The sequence below is a fragment of the Raphanus sativus genome, chromosome 9 (assembly GCF_000801105.2).
Source record: "Raphanus sativus cultivar WK10039 chromosome 9, ASM80110v3, whole genome shotgun sequence".
NCBI classification, from domain to species: Eukaryota; Viridiplantae; Streptophyta; class Magnoliopsida; order Brassicales; family Brassicaceae; genus Raphanus; species Raphanus sativus.
In genome coordinates, this window is record NC_079519.1 from 34,207,927 (window position 1) to 34,228,045 (window position 20,119).

At 37.0% G+C, this 20,119-nt stretch overlaps 4 protein-coding genes and 1 long non-coding RNA gene across 16 annotated transcripts; 3 read left to right on the forward strand and 2 right to left on the reverse strand.

The window, feature by feature from the left end:
• Positions 1–1,124: 1,124 nt before the first annotated feature.
• Positions 1,125–3,151, reverse strand: LOC108826312 (uncharacterized). Of its 11 annotated transcripts, XR_001945422.2 has the most exons (7): positions 2,627–3,145; positions 2,482–2,561; positions 2,225–2,396; positions 2,035–2,114; positions 1,800–1,966; positions 1,534–1,569; positions 1,125–1,460 (listed from the first exon to the last, which is right to left on the reverse strand). It is a non-coding gene; the product is annotated as an uncharacterized LOC108826312 (long non-coding RNA). The 11 variants fall into 11 exon arrangements; XR_008938679.1 differs by having other exon boundaries at positions 1,800–2,114; positions 2,225–2,339; positions 2,627–3,148; XR_008938678.1 differs by having other exon boundaries at positions 2,035–2,396; positions 2,627–3,148.
• An 888-nt stretch (positions 3,152–4,039) lies between these two features.
• Positions 4,040–6,686, forward strand: LOC108827713 (uncharacterized). Of its 2 annotated transcripts, none has more exons than XM_018601188.2 (9): positions 4,040–4,260; positions 4,546–4,842; positions 4,940–5,147; positions 5,224–5,292; positions 5,376–5,453; positions 5,652–5,738; positions 5,825–5,875; positions 5,995–6,222; positions 6,346–6,686. In XM_018601188.2, the coding sequence occupies exons 1-9, from the start codon at positions 4,178–4,180 to the stop codon at positions 6,472–6,474; spliced, it is 1,230 nt and encodes a 409-aa protein (XP_018456690.1). In that variant the 5' UTR covers positions 4,040–4,177; the 3' UTR covers positions 6,475–6,686. The 2 variants fall into 2 exon arrangements, with proteins under 2 accessions (XP_018456690.1, XP_056849752.1); XM_056993772.1 differs by having other exon boundaries at positions 4,118–4,260; positions 4,577–4,842.
• A 3,754-nt stretch (positions 6,687–10,440) lies between these two features.
• On the reverse strand, positions 10,441–11,736 carry LOC108825887 (uncharacterized). Its single transcript, XM_018599245.2, has one exon. It carries the CDS (start codon positions 11,566–11,568, stop codon positions 10,552–10,554), a length of 1,017 nt encoding a protein of 338 aa, XP_018454747.1. The 5' UTR covers positions 11,569–11,736; the 3' UTR covers positions 10,441–10,551.
• A 2,499-nt stretch (positions 11,737–14,235) lies between these two features.
• On the forward strand, positions 14,236–16,018 carry LOC108828200 (tubulin beta-4 chain-like). The gene is made up of 3 exons (XM_018601804.2): positions 14,236–14,717; positions 14,819–15,088; positions 15,163–16,018. The coding sequence occupies exons 1-3, from the start codon at positions 14,324–14,326 to the stop codon at positions 15,834–15,836; spliced, it is 1,338 nt and encodes a 445-aa protein (XP_018457306.1). The 5' UTR covers positions 14,236–14,323; the 3' UTR covers positions 15,837–16,018.
• A 1,195-nt stretch (positions 16,019–17,213) lies between these two features.
• On the forward strand, positions 17,214–19,259 carry LOC108828272 (eukaryotic translation initiation factor 3 subunit D). Its single transcript, XM_018601907.2, is given in 2 exon segments — positions 17,214–18,160; positions 18,163–19,259. Coding segments are annotated over 2 exon segments (1,752 nt in total). The 5' UTR covers positions 17,214–17,304; the 3' UTR covers positions 19,059–19,259.
• The last annotated feature ends 860 nt before the right edge of the window (positions 19,260–20,119 follow it).

The following is a 20,119-nucleotide window of genomic DNA, read 5'->3' on the forward strand; positions in this document are numbered from 1 at the left end:
AAAGTTTGCATGACACGTGTTCCCATTGCAATACCTGTTTTTTTTTGTTTTTAATGTTTTCTTTTTAATCAGTGGCAACACTGTAATTATGTCTTCCTCTTCCTATGCCCATCGTTTTTGTTTTCTGCATTTTCCACCATAGCTAATACAATAAATCTGTCACCAATCACTTAAATTCTGATGTTTTCTACTTATTTTTTCAGTAAATTTCTAGATTTCTCATGTCTTATACGATTTCAAGCACTGAAAACTCCAAAAAAATTTTTTTTTTGACAAATCCGATTTTTCAACCGATTTGGATGAATTCGCCACGGTGTGTTGCCGAGTAGCGAATACTCGTCCGATTAAACAGTAACTCGGGCGAGTTTTAGAACAAGGCGGACGGGTAATCAAAAGAACGAAACAACATAAATATATATTAGTATTTGATTTATTTTAATTATAAATTTCACTATTTTTACTACAAATTTTACTATTTCTTCTTTTTTAGAAATTATATATTTGTTTCTATATTAAAACAATTCATAAAAATATAAATATTTTACTTTATTCACAAAATTTTCTTTTCTTGAATTTAATATTTTTAATACATTTTCTTAAATTTTATAATTTAGAAATCAGAAAAATCCAATTTATTATTATTTTTAAATAAGCAAGTGACATTAAAATATGGTATTAATTTCTACGGTTTATTATTTATGAATAACATGTTAGGTTATATATTTATGTATTATTATATTTTGACAAATATGTTTTTTTATGTTTCTTCAAATTCACATCAACAAAATTTTTAAAACAATAAATTTCCCAATTGTTTCTTTTTTTTTATCACCAAGATTTAGGCTAAAACAAAAAATAATAGAAAACCACAACTATTTGATGTATTGGTAGCTATGAAGATTACTTGAGGAGCATATGATGTTTTGCTAATATATTAGTTCAAATGTTAAATAACTTCGAAAGAGCTTTTACAAATGATTAATAAATAACATTGAATTTTTTGGGCAACCAATAACATTGAATTCCTTATATTCTTTCGTTCTTTTAGATGGTGAATCCAAATTAAAAATATTTTAAGGAGAAAATTATACATCTCAAATTCTTAATCTAAAAAAGATATTCAATTTAAAGTGAAACGTTTTCAGTTTAAAGTGAAACGTTATATAAAATAATAAAAACCCCATACTTTAAAAAAACAGTAAACCACATCTCTCGAAAACTAAATTCGGTCAAACTAATAGTTGAATCCCGGATATGTAGCTTACTAAACCCAAATATTCACCCACTCAACCATTCCTCAATAGGAAAAAGTATTAAAACTTTTTATGAAAAATGTGACTTGGCCCCTTCACTCGACCATATTTAGCTTCATCATCTGCCACAGATTCACCAGCTTCGATGTTGGCCTTTTGATCATATTCAACCCAGTATTCAACCCAGTGACTTTGATTTCTCCAATTCTAAATAACAACGTGAATTTAGAAATCGTAACAAAGCCACAAAACAAACTTTAACACATTAAAGTAAACTTACCATTTTGAAACCTATCCATGGTGACTTCCTCATCTTCTGAATAAAAATATGGAAAAAGTTAGAATACATACAAAAGTTAAGCTTCCCATTTCAATACAGATAACCATCATAGTATAAAAACATTGGAACTTGTTTATTTTTCCAATAAATGGAAATGGAACCTGTCTAACCAGTCACATGGATATATTTGTATAATCATGCGAGGAATCCAAGAATAAACTATGCATTAGCTTAATCTTAGTGTATTGAGTTCGAGATCACATAACTGTTATTGCTGTACTATTCACACTTGGTTCTTGAGACGCTATCTTCCGCGCAGAATTTGAGCCATAGCACCAGTTACCCAAAATAATTGGATTAGAGTCAAATTCCAAGTTTCAACTTAAAGAAAACAATCTTTCTTCTCCCCTTTTGACTTGCAGAATGATCTTTCCTAAAGCAAACAAAACCAAATCTAAGAAGACTCAGATAATAATATGAAATGTTAGTAAAATCAATTACATTCATTGCCAAAGCTTATAGTTACTCTGAGAAGCAACTCTGCAGCTTGTGCACTACTATTATAGTTTTCAACCACTTTACTGCAGGAAGTTAAAATAAAGATTTGGAAACAAAAGTATGAAAATTCTGAGATTAGACACTGGATTTTGTTTAAAACTCCGATGATCATGAGTATTAAGAACGGAATAACCTTAGAGCCGAGGAGGATCATGTCCAAACCCATATGCTCTCGCCACCGCGTATCGCGTTATTGCTTCCCGGAACCTTTGAAGTCGGACCTAGACGGTTGAAGAACAACGTCCAGCCTTCAAATCATGGAAGAGGATAAATGAGACTGCCATTATTCTGAGAAATAATTTTCCCTAATTCACAAACAATCAAATTCTATACTCGTAAATAAGTTAATCTCAAAGCAAACTCACTTGATGTTTAGAAAGAAAAACTCACTTGAAGATTTGATGAAACTCTTCGACCTCACTGGCATTTTTGGCATCTATGTAAATCCAAAGTCATTCGTGTTGTTTGGCCTGGTGGCAAAGAGAAACCGGATGGTTGAGGAATGAAAGGATGATTTCAGAGAATGAGGGCATACCTTTTTATACATGTAGATTCACCGCTGGAAGAGAAGCCAGATGCAGTGAATGAACAATTGTGATGGGAGTGGAGAGGAGGAGTTAAATGGCTGTTAATGATAACGATTCAATTGAATGCATCTGTAACGGTTCTTGTTTCACTTTGCCAGCGTGAAGAAATCCAGACGACACGAACAACAGATCGTGTTTCCCATCACCGTCGGTTCATGAAAACAGAAGCTGAAGAACACTATGAACCTGTTAGCAAATCGGAAAAAAACTGGAAGATGATAGTTGTTGACAACGAAGAGAGTGCCTATAAGGTTGAGATTGAGAGTTTGATAAATTGATATAACAAACTTCAGCCCATTCAATTCGATTTGTGAAGCCCAAAAATCACATTCAAACGTAAAGTATAAAAAAAAACAGACACGTGTCAGCGGAAAAGAACTCTAGTTTCTTACGTGTAATCCTTCTAAGGAGAGAACAAACTGTATTATATATAAATAGATAGATGTTTATGTGCTATTATTTTCTTTACGGTTTTAACATAATACAAAACAACAAATATATATTAAGTAATTTACAAACCATTATTATATATATAATTAAATTGATTTAAACACATAAATCAAAGCAATCACTCTTGTTTATTTATATACATTCATTTTTTTGACAACATATACAATCATTTTATGGTGAGTAAATTTAAACAATCATTTTATCTATTTTATATAGTATATAATTAAATTTAAATGACACTGAAATAGATATATAGTATATGTTAATACGATTGCAATGAAGTGAAACTTTCTAGTCATATAGTTTATGATTATTTGTATTTTTTTATAATAATTCTTTTAAATCATTGACAATATTTTTATGATGATTTGCATCTTATTATAATAAAAAACTTAAACCGTTGATCATAAATTTTAATGGTGAAATTTTTAACAATTTTAGTAATTTGTAGTTTAAAAAAAATTAAAATATAAAATATATGAAAAATTTAATATGTAAATGTATATATAATTTAATGTGTATAAATATCCAAATGGGTATTGTAATTCATTATTTTGGATTATGAATATCATCCAGATTCGATTAAAAATTGAATAGATATTCAAAAAAAAAAACTAAAAAGTGAAAAATTCAATTTGAATAACTAAATTAATATCCGAAAATAGTATTTGAAATCTAATAACTTAAATCATCAAATTCATTTTCCTACCGAATATTTAATAATATTTGAACGCATTTTGAATCCAAAATAGATTTTATAAATAGTTTAAAAAAAACAAATTCAAACAAAAGTATTATTAGTCAAATCCGAACCAAACATATAATAAAACCAAATAAAATTTAGAAAACTGGACCGAAACTAGATCCATCCAACCCAATAGATATTCGAAGGCTCAGCAGCCCCTCAGCCCATTTCTCCTCTCTCCAACGTTGGACGACCGCATCTCTTCTCTCTCTGCCGTGAGACTGAAAACCCAGTCTTCATTTCCCCCAATTCATAAATCGATTTGATTTGATTTTATTCACAAAGGGAGATCTAGTTTCTGAAAATGGGACAAGGGTCATGTTCTCAAGAAGATAGCTTCGACTTGTTGAATCAGTTCGAGCATGTTCTTGATTCTGACCCTCTCATGTGAGTTTCATCCTTTTTTGTACATTATTTTTATATGATGACATAGCTTCTTTTTATGACAGTTAAAAACTTATGTAGTAGATAGATGTTCCAAGTAATTATGATCAGAGTAATATTCATTTCTTGTTGATCTCAGATAATATTGATTTTTAGATTTCAGACAAACTCTCACTTACATTAACATGACAACAACACATTTGAATGTAGTAGAGCTGTCCCAAATCAGCTCTCCTTTTTGTTATGCTTCCTCTTACTTTTGTCTTTATTTTTCTCTGTGAATTTAAGTGATGAAGTTGGGTTTATCCACCCCTCACAGTTCACAATGCTGGATAAAGAATCAGGATCCTCCGATTACAACAAAACCTCAACAAATTTCTGGAATCAAGATCATAAACTTGGAATATCAACCGACATACTTACTCAGTTATGTAGAGTTGCAAAACATGCTTTCCTGGCTGCATTTAACGAGTACAAACGCCATGAAAACATCTCATCTGGGGTCTCTTTTGTGAGCAAGGTAATGAAGCATAGCCAAGCTGTTTTGCTGTTAAGCTCAGACTTTGGAACTGCATGGAATGCAAGGTATACTTTTAGAAAATGAAAGTCAGTTAATATAATTTGGCTACATCTGTTTCTTTCCTTTCCTAATGTTTTTGCTTTCTTGATCTAAACCTTATAGGAAGTTGATCTTGTCGAGACAAAATCAACCCACCTTGGAGGCATTCACGGAAGAACTTCGTCTTTCTAGGCTCATTCTTTCAAACTGTCCAAAGAGTGAGCCAACATGGAGCCACAGGAGGTGGATAATTAAGATGATCTCTCGGAGTTTTTCCACACCACAAGATATTGTCACCAAAGAGTCTGAGTTGGTGGAATCAATAGGCGAGGTTGAGATCAGTTCTTGATTTTATGCTTTATATATATATATACTGAAGATCCTAATCAATTACTATCTGTTTGCAGAGATCAAAGATGAACTATCGTGCATGGTATCACCGTTGCTGGTTGGTTTCCTACATGACAATCGAGCAGGTAAATAAATCATTCTCTTCATTTTTCTTCAGATCTTCAGTTCTTTTGAACTAATTGAACATTACATATGTTGTTTGTTTTAGGTGCTACAAGAGTTGAACAAGTCTAAAAGATGGGCAGGACTGCATGTAGCTGATAGTTCTTGTTTCCATTATCGCAGAGTAAGAACCACATTTATAACTATTGCAATTCTAGCAAAGCTAGAGTATAGTAACAAAGGGCTCACGAACTTATGCAAATCATGTTTAGGTCTTTGGAAGTATAAAGTACACAACCAACATTCTCTATACAATCTGGTCAAGTTTTCTATGCAGCTCACAGCCAATTATTTATTTATTTTTTTATGCTTTAATGAGCAGCGGCTGATGCTCAGGGTTTTGGAGCCACTTAAGGTGAAAGGAAGCAATGCTAATGATGATGAAACTGAGGCACATAAAATCTGGATGGTACCGCTTTGTCTTTCTTATTATTTATTTCTGCTTAAAACTGAGAGATTGGCAACTGAAAACCTCTTTTGCAATAAATGTGACAGGAAGAGCTTGATTGGAACAAAGAGCTGGTTAAACGTTACTTGGGACGAGAGGTATGAGATCATCTTTGATTTTCAGAAGAAAAAAAATCATATAGTATAGAGATGAGCACCGATATCTTTACTTTACTGTATGATCAACTTATTTGAGCTGTTGCATTTTTTGGTTTCAGGCACTATGGCTTCACAGGAGGTTTCTCTCTCTTAATTGGATAATGTATTTCTGCCGCAATCAGTCATCTGAAACCGGAGAGAGTATCGTCATGAATGAAGAAACTGTCATCTTCATTGATAATGAGATCCATCTTCTAGAATCTTCTATGACCGTTCCTGATAACAAGTTTGAAGATTTCCAAGCTCAAGCACTGCATGCTTCTGCCTACATGCTTTGGCTGACAAAGGTTAGTATTGGTCTTTTCTTTTCCGAATAGATTTGAGAGTTTTTTTCGTTTTCCTTTTTTTGTGTGTTATTTTCCTGTCAAATCATTCTGATGAGTCATTTGATTTCTTATTTTATGAGCCAGCATATTCCAAAATTGTGGAGAATGCTTGAAGAGAAGCTTGGAACAGAGAAACTCAAGTGTGTACTGAACACAGTTGATCAAGAGAGACCCTCCTTGCTTTTGCAGCTAAAACATAACAACGATTATTGAATTAATATAGTTGTGATAGTGTAAGGTCTCAAATATGGTACTGTAGAGATTGGTGAGATCAAAGGTGCTTCTCTATCTGATAACTTTGATTGACATAAACATAAAACATGTGTTAGTTGTTAGTGGCCACCATACGTCAGCAAACATGTTACAGAATTGTTATGAGCAAAAGAATACATTAATCTTATTCTATGGACTTCTGTTGATGAGTGTTTCAGTCGTTTTGATCGTTACTGAATGACGAAAATAATTTTTGATGTGTTTTGTTTTTTACGGGTTCTCTTGATCCACAAGCCAGTTTCAAGACTACACCGATTTCTCCCAATCTTTATCCCAAAACTACAGATTCTCAAGCTTGAATTTCTCAAGCCAGAAGCTGATTCTGATAGTTGCACATAGAAAAAAAAAACAGAATCTGAAATCCAGAGATCATGACTCTGCAGCATGAAACTTTTTTTTTTTTTTTTTTTGTTAATCCGGGTGTCCGGATTTCCGTAGGAATCCGACTAGCACCGACCACCGCCCCCACAATCTGAACCACTAAGGGTCCAGAGGGTTTTACGGCAGCGGCGGCTTCCCGGAGGCCCGGAGAGACCATGTGAAAACTTCGGTAGCCAATTGGTTGTTACCTCAACTCGCCTCTAGGCCAACCCGTGTTAGTTTGCAGCATGAAACTTGGCGTACAAATAAGAACTAGAAGCGGTGTTCATAACTATTAAGGCCTCATTAGAAGCACCTTTGATCTCACCAATTGATCGAGATCAACCTCATAGAAGAAACAGCTTTGGTTGGAGCCGGCACCACGCTCATTTAGCTCTACTACAAAATTGATAAATCAAGTAAGATCTATGGCTTCCCTGCCCGAGTGTTGGAGCTGTATGTAGGTCATTTTAGTGGAGAAGGGCTCGGTGCAATGATGAGGACGTTTGTTCTGAGCGATTGGAGAACGGGGAAGCTGCTAGCTTTGGTGTCGTACTTTCATGGAAAGTGAAGCTAGTTAGGGTCCCAGAGAAGGTTAATTGCATCACAAGGTACCTACAGGCTACAGGTAACACAAAGATAATGATTAGAATCGTTCATGGAAAGACTCATCCGACCAATTTGTTCAAATTGAGCAGATTGATTTGTGTCCTTTTATTGTGTAAGACTGATTATGTGTATAGGAATCTTGCCACAAGTTAGATGCTCACTTTATCGGCGTCGCCCTTATGGAAGAAACATCTATAGTAAAATAATGAATTATGAGTGGCTACTTTATTAGACATACTGTACATTGATCAATATTTTCAATCACGTCCGGCAAAGTTCATATTCACGCATGCATGGGCTAATTATATCGGTTTAGCTTATGTTTTAATCTTTTGACTTATTCGTGTCACTAATCCTAGCGCTAACTAGTATAGTTAGATAAACACATCTTAGAAGAAGTTTGTCTATTGTTACTGACTTACACTTGACTTTGTTCAGCCGGCCAATAAGAAAAGATCGTATGCTTGTTGACCACTTAGATATCTCTTTTCTATATCAGATATTTCTGAAATAATTTATTCTTATGCAAATGCACCACCTTGGTATCTTTAAAGGACCATTTTTGTTACAAAAAAAGACCCTGATATTACATAGGCAGAGAAGAAGAAAAAATAATAAATTACAATATACTAGATGTACACTTACGTAGCACAAATGTTAGTTTTTGATTAAACACTGTTAGTTAAAATTTAACACATTCTTGAAGGCGACTTGCAATTTTTGAGGTATACAACATTTTTTAATTAGACCATTGTTTTACATAACTAAAACTTAGTGGTAAGCATGATAAGCAAAAAAACAACAACCAAAAACAATAAAATAACCACCCCCAACAATGGAGGTTTGGCCACTAAGTTATTTTGATAAGTAAAGATCGGTCGAATTAAAAACCAAAGACACTCTTTATCCGACACTTATACAGTCGTATTTCATTTTTTCTATTTGATCTTTACAGTACACAAATATTCACCTTTTTCAAAAGCATGATTTGATTTCTTTGTCTAATATATTTTGCACTAACTTGTAAAGGTGATTTTAGTATTTTACAATCTACTAGTACATTTTAGTTTACGAGTGTCTTATTTATATTATTTTAATATCATTCATGTTTGTCATATATAATGACACCAATAAAAAACAAACTATCTATAGCTACAAGTGCAATACCTAGATTTTGATTGATATTTGACCAAATAATATATTTTCACATTTATTATTAAAGTCCTAAATACTATATCATTAGCAAATAAAACCCCATTTCTTACCATATCAGATTTTGAAATAATCATTAAAATTTTACATTTACCACCACACAAAACAATTTGGTTTCAAATCAAAATGAGATCTCAAGACTTCAACACAAGCTTAACCGAACATTTTTCTTGGCTGGCAATTTTTTTTTTTTGTCATCTAGTATTTTATTAAAAGTCCAACTCCAACAAAACCCAACATTTACAGTAAACTCCAAGGCTTAACAAAGCCCAAAACATCAAATACATTAATTTTAACTAGGTTTAAGGCCTAACAAAGCCCAACATCATCCACCACGAAACCATCGAACGGCAACTGCTTCCTCCTGAGTCTGAAATCATGCACGCCGGAACTCCGCCAACAGAAGCCAGTAGCTTAATAAAACCAGATAAACGCCGGTGAAGATGGTGTAAAGGAATCACCTCTTTCCGGAGACGAAAGCCGGCGAAGATGGTGTTATGTGAACCACCTCTTCCCAGAGCCAACAGCTCCAACCATGGAGAGACAAAAGTGGAGACTCTTCGATAGCCAGACATCAAAGAAGATATGAGCACAGAGACCTAAACGCCGACCACAAATGACTCAGAAAACAGAGATTTAACTAAATCTGATGGAAGAATTAGCAACCCACATCAGAGACGGCCATCAACTAGCACCGTACACCAGAAAAAAGTACAAATCTAGTTAAATCAATCCAACGAGCCACCGCAGCGACGAAGAAATCAAACCGTCCACATCTTACAGACAACCGAAGACTCTCCTCAAACCCACAAACATCTAAAGAACCAGACACTTAACACAAGAAGATTACTACAGAAGAGACAGAGGAAAAAAAACAGATACTAGATGGATCTTAAAAGAACCACACCGAGAAAATCTACAAATATGGAAGCACAGCTCCGACGCTATGGAAGCCGCCGGAGCTGCAAATCTGAAAATCTGAGAGTTCTTGGAAAAAAGAGAAGGCGGAGAGTTTATGAGAAAGAAAAGCCTTTTTTGGGGCTGGCAATTTAATTGATTACTTTTTCCATTAACAATTCCAATGCCATATTCCATATTCCCACATAAGAAAAATTGTGACATTAGTTTCAAAAAAAAAAAAAAATTGTGACATTGACTCGTTAATACTGTCACATAAGTCTATTATTCTTTTTGAGGAAAGTTTCTACCACATATTCTAGTGCTATTCTGGTTAAAGTTGAAACCTAATTGGCTTTCACTTACCTACTACAAGCACTTCCACACTAATGCTATTAAATTGCCTAACCATTTCTTTTGTGATAACATATACCGGAGCAGCAACATTGCACTTGAACCAATTTTCCACCATTACATATTTATTAGACTATAACTTTGATTATTGTAATAATATTTTTGTTATTTACCTTTGCACTTGTGATTATATATAGTTATTGGGATTTTCTTACATAATTTAGTTTTATATATAAAACATCTTTTGTTTTTTTTTTCAATTCTGTAAAATACACACACTAGCGCGCCAAATACCGACATATTATTTTCTGCGTTTAAATTTTTTATTTCTAAGAAAAACCAAATACAGCAGTATGGTGTTGTGGTTACGTTAATGATAAGTAACCTCTTTGCATCATGTTCGTTACCGTAAATGCCATTTCTTTAATTACGTTTAGGATTAACCAAAAATTTATAAAAAAACGTAAACTGTGGTTTAATTAAAAAATATATTATTTCCAACTATCAAATAAGAAAAATTTACAGAAACCACCACACTGATCAATGATCGCCTAAGTTCTGTAAAGAAAGAAGAAAAAATATTTTTTATATACAAAGACCAGACTTTTTTGCTGCTCCGAATCTGAGATACAGACAGGACAGTGTCAAACCAATAGCTACGACCTTTCCACTTAACAAACCAGTAAGCACAATCACGATCACAGCAATCCCATTCATGTTACCTCCTTTTGACTCTATCAATGACAACGGACTCGACTTCACTTCCTCTCTCTCGGATTCGATTATCTCTGAATCATCCTCTGAAACCAAGCTCGACACATCAGTCAAAGTCTCTTCTTTGATCTTCATCGTTTTATTCTTCTTCTTGTAACTCCTTAACTTCTTCAGAATCTTCGATTTCAGCTTCGAACTTTTGCTTGTAGACTTCTCGTCCTTTAGCAACAGATCGCGAATCCTTAAGACTTTCGAATTTGAGTCCTCTGTTACTACAGCTATAGGCTCTGTTTCCACATCAATCTTTTCGCAGGAAATTGCGTTCTTGTCGTGGGCTGAGGAGACCACTGGCTTTTCTTCACACGCGTCCCCACCGTCGCAGAACCTAAAGCGCGTGAGCACACGCGCCGCCGCGAGCTCCGTTAGGAGGAGCGCAAAAGCGGAGAGAGCCATCCCCGTGGCGAGCTTCTTCTTCGTGCTCAAGGCGAGCACCGCCGCTATAAACACCTTCAACGCCGTCAAAACGAACGCGCCGCCGCCGCAGACGTTCTTGTCGCTCGTTGCGTGCTTATGCTCTTCCGACGTTGGTCCACCGTCGACGAAACGAACGTCCTCGATCTTACTCCGGACGGGCTTCTCTAGAACCGCCGCGTCTGTGATGACCGGGGGAGAAGCGTTTGGAGCGGTCTGAATCTGTTGTAGGATGCGTTTGGTTCTAGAGGAGGATTTTTTAAGGCGATCGCGGTTTTTGACGAAGAGGTGGATGAGAGAAGTCGGGAAGCCTGTTTCGACGACCATGATCCCGCCGCGTTTCGGAGACTGTTGTTGGAGTTCCGACATGAATCTCGAGAGTCGACCAGTTTTCGGTTTGTTCCAACGTAGAGACATGGCGATGTACGGTTCAGACAAAAAACGAATAAGATTCTATTGAGTCTTCTTCCGAAGACTTAGAGAGAAAAAGACTGATGAGATTTTGTTGACAAGTGGAAGCCTATTAATACATGGAGTGAACGAGGAGGTTGCTGCGCAGAAAGTGAAGGCCAGTGTGATCGCTTTTTTTCTTAAGTGAATTTTTAAATACGAGAGCTTAATGATGAGTATAATTGGCGAGAATACGGAAAAGGAGAAATATAAGTTTAAGTATTATAAAGTTGTAAATCAAAATGAAAAAGACATTTTGTGTGCATATAATTGAAGATCTTTTTACCACTGATATATGAAAATCTTAATTATATGCACACACTATGATGTCTTTTACTACTGGTATATGAAAATCTTAAATACATACGAGTCTATGACTATGATTGATGTACTTCAACTTTTTTTTTATAAAGTAGATTATGATCCACAATTTCAAAGTGAGAGGCTATTTCTTTTAACAATATTTTTTAAACTTGATGTTTAGTTATTTTTAGCCTTTTAGGTAACATATAGTTGTAGATGTAAAATTTTAGATATGTTATCAATTTTTTTGTATGGATGTATACATAGTTAAGTTTCAAAAAAGAAAAAAAAGTATACATAGTTTATTAATTTTGAGATTTTGTAATGATGGATGATAGTTAATACTAGTGAATATAGTTTAGGAATTTTAACTTGTCTGTGCGGTAGATAATATATAACTTATTAAAAATGAACAAATTTTATATTTAAGAAAGTAAAATGGTTAACTTATTATTATTAATTTTATATTTAACTATAAAGTGTTTCTGTTTCCATAAAAATATGATTATAAATTTTATAAAAAGCATAATCTTTTCATTTTGTTAATTGAAATGAATTAATATTAGTTTATAATAATATTCTAATACTAGTTAAGTATTATAAAGTTACAAGATGATATTAGTTTTGCTGTTACTTTAATTTTATAAAATGAAAAGTCGTTGGAAAGTTTAAAAACTATATTAAATTTTAAAGGAGTTTTCCAAAAAAATTAAGGAGATTTTTTTTTAAAGGAAGGAGTTAGATAGAGAATTTTTTATTCTTCTATCGATCCAATTAGCTGCTTCATCGATGCTTTCTTTGAGTTAGATATATAATTTAGAATATCAAAAAAATCAAAATTAATTCACGGTTGGTCTTATTGATATGAATCCACCATAAGTAATCTGTGTAGGTTGGGTTGTGCATTCTAACCAAATTCTATATACTGTATGAAAATGTAAATATGGCATGGCCCATGTGGTTTAAAATCGTGTAAACTACTGAATTAATAGTATGAAATCTGGCCATAATGTCACAACTCGATATAGGTTTAGGGTGATCATCTTAAGTTAGCACATTGTATTCAAGAACCCACTTTAACATTTCCGTATACCAGAAGTAAAAGACATTTTGTGCATATAATTGCTTATGTGCATAAAGAGTTCCCTTGTGTTCTCGCAACTTGGTTCATTGTACACACGTTTTTGGGAAAGTTGGAAAACATTTATCTATTTTTCCTTTTTGTTTTTGGGTCCAAAAGCTTTTGGAACATAGACTTATTTCAGTCCCATTTACAATGATCCTAAAGTTGAACCCCAGATATGGCTGGGATGAAGGCGTATTAGTGGGTGCACTAGCCTAACCCATTTCCTCCCTTTTTGCCCAAAAGCCTAATAATCATAAATCATGCATGTAAATCAAAATCGATCAGTTATCGTTTCTATAAACAGTTGTAGTATAATTTACAGAGTAGTCATACAATTTATAACTTGAAACTAAACTGTATAAATGCAACTGTTTATAAATTGTAAGAACGCAATTTTTTAGAAAAACAATTTTACCATACACATCTCAGACCACTTTATGTGTGGTTCTAAATGTGTTACAGATAACAAATGGATTATTAAACCCAAAAATGGTATCACATGGTGTAAACTCTATACTGGTTTGTGGATTTCTATATTGCATTAGGTATTAATGTTTTTGAGAAAAGCAGAAATTTTCCTAAAAAGCTTAACTTTAAGCCCCTAGTTTTCTTAAAATTTTAAAAGAGAAAAGGTAGCTTAAGAATTGAGAACAAATTGGATAAATTAGGTTCGAGAAATGTTGAACATGTGGATCTTGATCATTTAAATCTTCACTCTGATACCAGACTATTTGTTTCGTTTTACCAAAAGTGATGGGCCTATCCAAATCACAGAAAGGGCCCTGACTTTTATATGAGCCAGCCTTACAATTTCGTCGACAGTCCAGCATAATTATCCATAAGAAACAAAACCGACTTTTTTTTCAAAGAGAGAACAAAACCGGACCGGTTGGGCAGATAATTTTAGATAGGCATAACGTTACACCTTCATTTATAAATAGGGGGAAAAGAAAACTAATTCTCTATGATTACAAATTTGTCTTTTAATGGGTAAAATAGCAAAAATATCTCCGGACAAAGTGGGGACAGAGATAATTTGAAATCCTCCGCTGTCATACAGCACAGAGTACGAAACCTAAACATACAAAAGAATCAGGGTATTACTAAAACACCTAACGAAATACAAGGGCACATTCGAAAATAACCACCGTAAAAAACTCATTAAAGAAAGACGTAAACTATATATAGCAGATCATTACCCATTTTAATCTAAACCTATTTCCGCAAACGACAAAAAGACGAGTCCCCCTCTCATTTCATTTTCTCTGAGAAACAAACCAAAAGGAGAAAAAAATGAGAGAGATCCTCCACATCCAAGGCGGCCAATGTGGAAACCAGATCGGCGCCAAGTTCTGGGAAGTCATCTGCGGCGAGCACGGGATCGACCACACCGGGCAGTACGTCGGCGACTCCCCTCTCCAGCTCGAGCGCATCGACGTGTATTTCAACGAGGCGAGCGGCGGGAAGTACGTCCCGCGCGCCGTCCTCATGGATCTGGAGCCCGGGACGATGGATTCGCTCAGATCTGGGCCGTACGGTCAGATCTTCAGGCCCGATAACTTCGTCTTTGGCCAGTCCGGCGCCGGGAACAACTGGGCGAAAGGTCACTACACGGAGGGCGCTGAGCTGATCGATTCCGTGCTCGACGTCGTCAGGAAGGAAGCTGAGAACAGCGATTGTCTCCAAGGTGAGACGATTTTGAATCTTGAATCTCGAGATTTGGTTTAGGTCTTGGTTAGTGAGTATTGAATCTTGATCTTGGAATGGTGGTGGTGGTGTTTGAATTAGGTTTCCAGGTTTGTCATTCGTTGGGTGGAGGAACTGGATCTGGGATGGGAACGCTTTTGATCTCTAAGATAAGAGAGGAGTATCCTGACCGTATGATGATGACCTTCTCTGTGTTTCCTTCTCCCAAGGTCTCTGACACCGTCGTTGAGCCCTACAATGCAACTCTCTCTGTGCATCAGCTCGTTGAGAACGCTGACGAGTGTATGGTTTTGGACAATGAGGCTCTCTACGATATCTGTTTCCGTACCCTCAAGCTCGCTAATCCCACCTGTGAGTATAGATTATCTCTCTTTCTATGTAAATGTGATTTGAGTTCTGACTTTGTTTTTTTGTGGTTTGACTAGTTGGTGATCTTAACCACCTCATCTCGGCTACGATGAGTGGTGTTACATGCTGTCTTCGTTTCCCTGGTCAGCTAAACTCCGACCTTAGGAAGCTTGCTGTGAACTTGATCCCTTTCCCGAGGCTCCACTTCTTCATGGTTGGTTTCGCTCCATTGACGTCGAGAGGTTCGCAGCAGTACAGTGCTTTGAGTGTCCCTGAGCTGACCCAGCAGATGTGGGACGCGAAGAACATGATGTGCGCTGCTGACCCTCGCCACGGACGTTACTTAACCGCATCCGCTGTGTTCCGTGGGAAGCTGAGCACTAAGGAGGTGGATGAGCAGATGATGAACATCCAGAACAAGAACTCGTCCTACTTTGTGGAGTGGATCCCGAACAACGTCAAGTCCAGCGTCTGTGACATTGCACCGACGGGTTTGAAAATGGCGTCGACTTTCATCGGGAACTCTACCTCGATCCAGGAAATGTTTAGGCGTGTGAGTGAGCAGTTCACAGCTATGTTCAGGAGGAAGGCTTTCCTTCATTGGTACACGGGAGAAGGCATGGACGAGATGGAGTTCACCGAGGCGGAGAGTAACATGAATGATCTTGTTGCAGAGTATCAGCAGTACCAGGATGCGACAGCCGGTGAGGAGGAGTATGAGGAGGAAGAAGAGGAGTACGATGAGGCTTGAGATGTCGTCAGTGGCTTCGTCTGATTCATAAGCTTTTAAAGATTCTCTCCTTTTGTTTTGCTTTTTTCAGTTTGTGTGCTTTTGTTCGTGAAACCCAAATTCGTTCTGGATTGTTAAAACGTTTGCGTGTGTATTGGTTTATTGTTTTCGTCAAGTGAAAAATATTGCTTTTGTTCTTTCAAGTTGTGTGTCACATTCTCGCTTATTTCTATGATCTGAGCGTAAGCTGACATCTCCCTATCCCGTCAAAAGATTTGTTAGGTTCCTTCCATTGATTCCTAGAGACTGTCTTACATCCTCAAGCAGAGATTGAGCTTCCGGGATTCAATCCATATGCAACAGATAGTTGGCAAGGTTACACCGCTTGTTATTCTCATACTCCAAATACATAGCGTTCGTATCACTTGAAGAAACAATAAACAGAGGAAACAAGTGTGTATAATCTGAGGACTAATAGTGTCTAAATAAAACTAATATTGAGCCTGACAACTTGTAATTCTTTCTTCTTATCAAAATTTGAACAGCAACGGTCAATTAGTGATGCAAACCGATTATAAATCGGTATAAATCGGTACGTAAACGCCAATGTTTTGAAAACCGGACCGGACATCGACTCGGTGTAGTTACTGGTTGACTGGTTGGACCGGTTCAATCGGTTGAACCGGGTTTTCTATTTATGAAAAATAAATATATATAATTATATATCTACATATAATACACTCTCTATTTTTTTCATTAACTAAAAATAAACAACAAACATAAATCTAACTATATATATATATATATATATATATATATGAATACTATGTGAACTGAATTGAAAAAACAAATGATTTATAGTTACAATTATCATATTTATTTATTTTTACAACTAACATCTCAAATTTTATGACTATGACAAAATAAATATAGTATATATAGTATATGAGAGTCAAAAATCTATTTTTACATTGTTTCTTAAGAAAATAAAAAATAAATTAAATAATAATAGTTGAACATTAATTATCAAAGATTAATTTTTAGCTAGTAATAATATAAAACACTTAATTATATGTTAAATTTTAAGAACCAGGTTTTAAAATCAACCCGGATCACCGGTTTTACCGGTTTTCAGCCGATTTTATCGGTTTTTTTCAAATCTGGGTCTTAAACCGAACCGGACTCGGCTTCTTCAGCGAGTCACGGTCGGACCGGTTCGACCGGCCGGTCCGATCCGGTTTTCAAAACACTGGTAAACGCCTATACAAATCTACGATTTGATATATAACCCAATCTGAATTGACCAACACCATGTAATTGGGTTATCAAAGTTAGCTTAAAGGGCTTTAAGGCTCAGAAAAGCCTACTAACTAGCCCATAAAGTCGTTCTCAAATCTAGGGTTTCCGCCATCCGTCGCTAACATAAAAAAAGTGTTTTTTCACTTAACGCATCTTCTTCCCCTCCCCTCGACGAAATCTCTCAAGCACAATGGTGTTGGAAGCATTCGAAGCCGTCACCGTACCATTCAACTCCGATGGCTGGGGTCCTCCAGACGCATCCGACACTTCCTCCACCAGCGTCGCGGCAGCGAATCTCCTCCCTAACGTTCCCTTAGCCTCCTTCTCCCGCGCCGAGAAGCTAGGACGCGTCGCCGACTGGACCCGATCCATCTCCAACCCCTCCGCCCGTCCCCCAACCGGATCCAAATCCGATCCCTCCTCAATCTTCGATTTCTCCGCCTTCGCCGTGGACGAAGGCTTCGGCCTAACAAACCCCTCCGGAAACCCCGAAGACGACTCCGCCTTCCGCTTAGTCGACGGCAAACCGCCGCCGCGTCCTCGCTTCGGCCCCAAGTGGAGGTTCAACAACTTCCACAACCGCAACCAGCTCCCCCAGCGCCGCGACGAGGAGGTCGAGGCCAAGAAGCGCGAGGCCGAGAAGGACCGAGCACGCCGCGATCGCCTCTACAACAACAACCGCAACAACCTCCACCACCACCACCAGCGCCGCGAGGCCGCCGCGTACAAATCCTCCGTCGATATCCAGCCCGAGTGGAACATGCTCGAGCAGATCCCTTTCTCCTCCTTCTCCAAGCTCTCCTTCTCCGTCCCGGAGCCCGAGGATCTCCTCCTCTGCGGCGGACTCGAGGCCTACGACCGCAGCCACGATCGCATCACCCCCAAAGCCGAGCGTAGGCTCGAGAGGTTCAAGAACCGTAGCTTCAAAGTCACCACCAGCGACGATGACGTCATCAGGCGTCTTGCTGAGGAGGATAAAGCCACCGTGTTCGCAACCGATGCGATCTTGGCAGCTCTCATGTGCGCTCCGAGGTCGGTCTACTCGTGGATCTTGTGATACAGCGCGTTGGGAACAAGCTCTTCTTCGATAAGAGAGATGGTTCTCCTCTTGATTTGCTGTCGGTTCACGAGACTTCTCAGGAGCCCTTACCTGAAGGGAAGGAGGATATCAACTCTGCTCATTCGCTAGGCTTGGAAGCGGCTTTCATTAATCAGAACTTTGCTCAGCAGGTTTTGGTTAAGAACGGGAAGAGAGAGGCGTTCGATGAGCCGATACCTAATGTGAGTGAAGGTGAGGAGAATGCTTCTGTTGCTTATAGGTATAGGAGATGGAAGCTGGATGATAGCATGTACCTGGTGGCTAGGTGTGAGTTGCAGAGCACTGTTGATCTCAACAACCAGAAGTCTTTCCTCACTTTGAACGCTCTCAACGAGTTTGATCCGAAATACTCGGGTGTTGACTGGAGGCAGAAGCTCGAGACTCAGAGAGGTGCGGTTTTGGCTAATGAGCTGAAGAACAACGGTAATAAGTTGGCTAGGTGGACTGCTCAGGCGCTTTTGGCTAATGCGGATATGATGAAGATTGGGTTTGTTTCTAGGGTTCATCCTCGTGACCATTTTAACCATGTGATACTGTCGGTTCTGGGGTATAAGCCGAAGGATTTCGCTGGGCAGATTAATCTCAACACTTTGAACATGTGGGGGATTGTGAAGTCGATCGTTGATCTGTGTATGAAGCTGAGTGAAGGGAAGTATGTTCTTGTTAAGGATCCGTCCAAGCCGCAAGTTAGGATTTACGAGGTTCCGGCTGATGCTTTTGAGAATGATTATGTGGAAGAGCCTCTACCTGAGGATGAGCAGGTTCAGCCACCTGAAGAGAGCACTGAAGCAGGAGCAGAAACTAATGGAGCTTCAGAGGATAAGAAACCCGCTGATGAGGCCTGATTATGGTAAATGTCAAAGAGTTGTTTTTGAGTTTCTTTACCTTTTAAATGTTCTAAAGTTCTGCTCTTTTTTTAAGAGCTAAAACGGTTAATTTTGCTGGTTTATGCTTTATCTTAGAGAGATATTATTTCAATTGTGTAAGAATTGTTGCACCTTTTGAGTCTTGTTTGAATTTTGATCTAAAACGGGTAATTTTGCTGATTTGAATGCTCTTTAAGTTCAGTTGCTTTTGCGTTTTAAGAGGTAGAAATGATTCAAGTGGCTGGTTTTAGCTTTTTGTTGGGTTTAATGTTTCATTACATGGCTTATGCTTTTACTTGAATTATTAGTTTAGTTGATTCAGATTTTGAAAGTGATCGATGTTTTTTTTGGTCCATATTACACTGATCTAGGTTGAGTTGTCACTACAAACGGTTTTGGTTGTATGATAATGATATCAGTGATGTCGTTTGGACTTAAGATAATGATATCAATGATATCTAGCTCTTATATATTGCCAAGTTTAAGAGTGTTTCTGCAATGAAGAAATAGCGAATATGTTGTTACGATACTCCAATCTTATTGTTATTTCCCATGACATTTGATCTTTTTCCAATATGTATCCGACTTCCATTCTCTGAACTTTGAGTATACTAAAAATATCCAAATTTTGCATGGATTGGCCATCTACAAGGTTATTAAGTACTGATTTCCTGCTACGCTTTGTATGGTATGGTACGTAGTGTTACACTCATTTTTAGTTGCTGTGACAAGAAGGCCAAGGAGAAAACAGTCCAACTCGTAAGAGAGTGACCTTTGACTCCAATGTGAGTACGTATGAACATGTTGCAGCCAAAGAATCAATTAAGCTCTTTGCAGAGAAGAAGGATAAAGGGTAGAGATGAACGAGTGCCCAGAACGTGATAAACAGTTTCCGACAAATATGGTTAATTTAAGCTTGATACAATATTCTAAAATTTAAGAGTCACGAGACAGCATGTGCACTGTCATTAGAGCATCATTATTGGTAGTCCTTAGGATTAGGTCCTTAATATACATATATGTATATGTATATATTATAT

What these genes read in the sequence shown, in the direction of transcription:
- LOC108827713 (XM_018601188.2), top strand. Translation starts at nt 4,178, where the DNA reads ATGGGACAAGGGTCATGTTCTCAAGAAGATAGCTTCGACTTGTTGAAT. An exon ending in CTTGATTCTGACCCTCTCAT is followed by an intron (nt 4,261 to 4,545) that starts GTGAGTTTCATC and finishes TGTGAATTTAAG; the next exon opens with TGATGAAGTTGGGTTTATCC. An exon ending in CCTACATGACAATCGAGCAG is followed by an intron (nt 5,293 to 5,375) that starts GTAAATAAATCA and finishes TGTTTGTTTTAG; the next exon opens with GTGCTACAAGAGTTGAACAA.
- LOC108825887 (XM_018599245.2), bottom strand. Translation starts at nt 11,568, where the DNA reads ATGTCTCTACGTTGGAACAAACCGAAAACTGGTCGACTCTCGAGATTC.
- LOC108828200 (XM_018601804.2), top strand. Translation starts at nt 14,324, where the DNA reads ATGAGAGAGATCCTCCACATCCAAGGCGGCCAATGTGGAAACCAGATC. An exon ending in GAACAGCGATTGTCTCCAAG is followed by an intron (nt 14,718 to 14,818) that starts GTGAGACGATTT and finishes TGTTTGAATTAG; the next exon opens with GTTTCCAGGTTTGTCATTCG. An exon ending in CAAGCTCGCTAATCCCACCT is followed by an intron (nt 15,089 to 15,162) that starts GTGAGTATAGAT and finishes TGGTTTGACTAG; the next exon opens with TTGGTGATCTTAACCACCTC.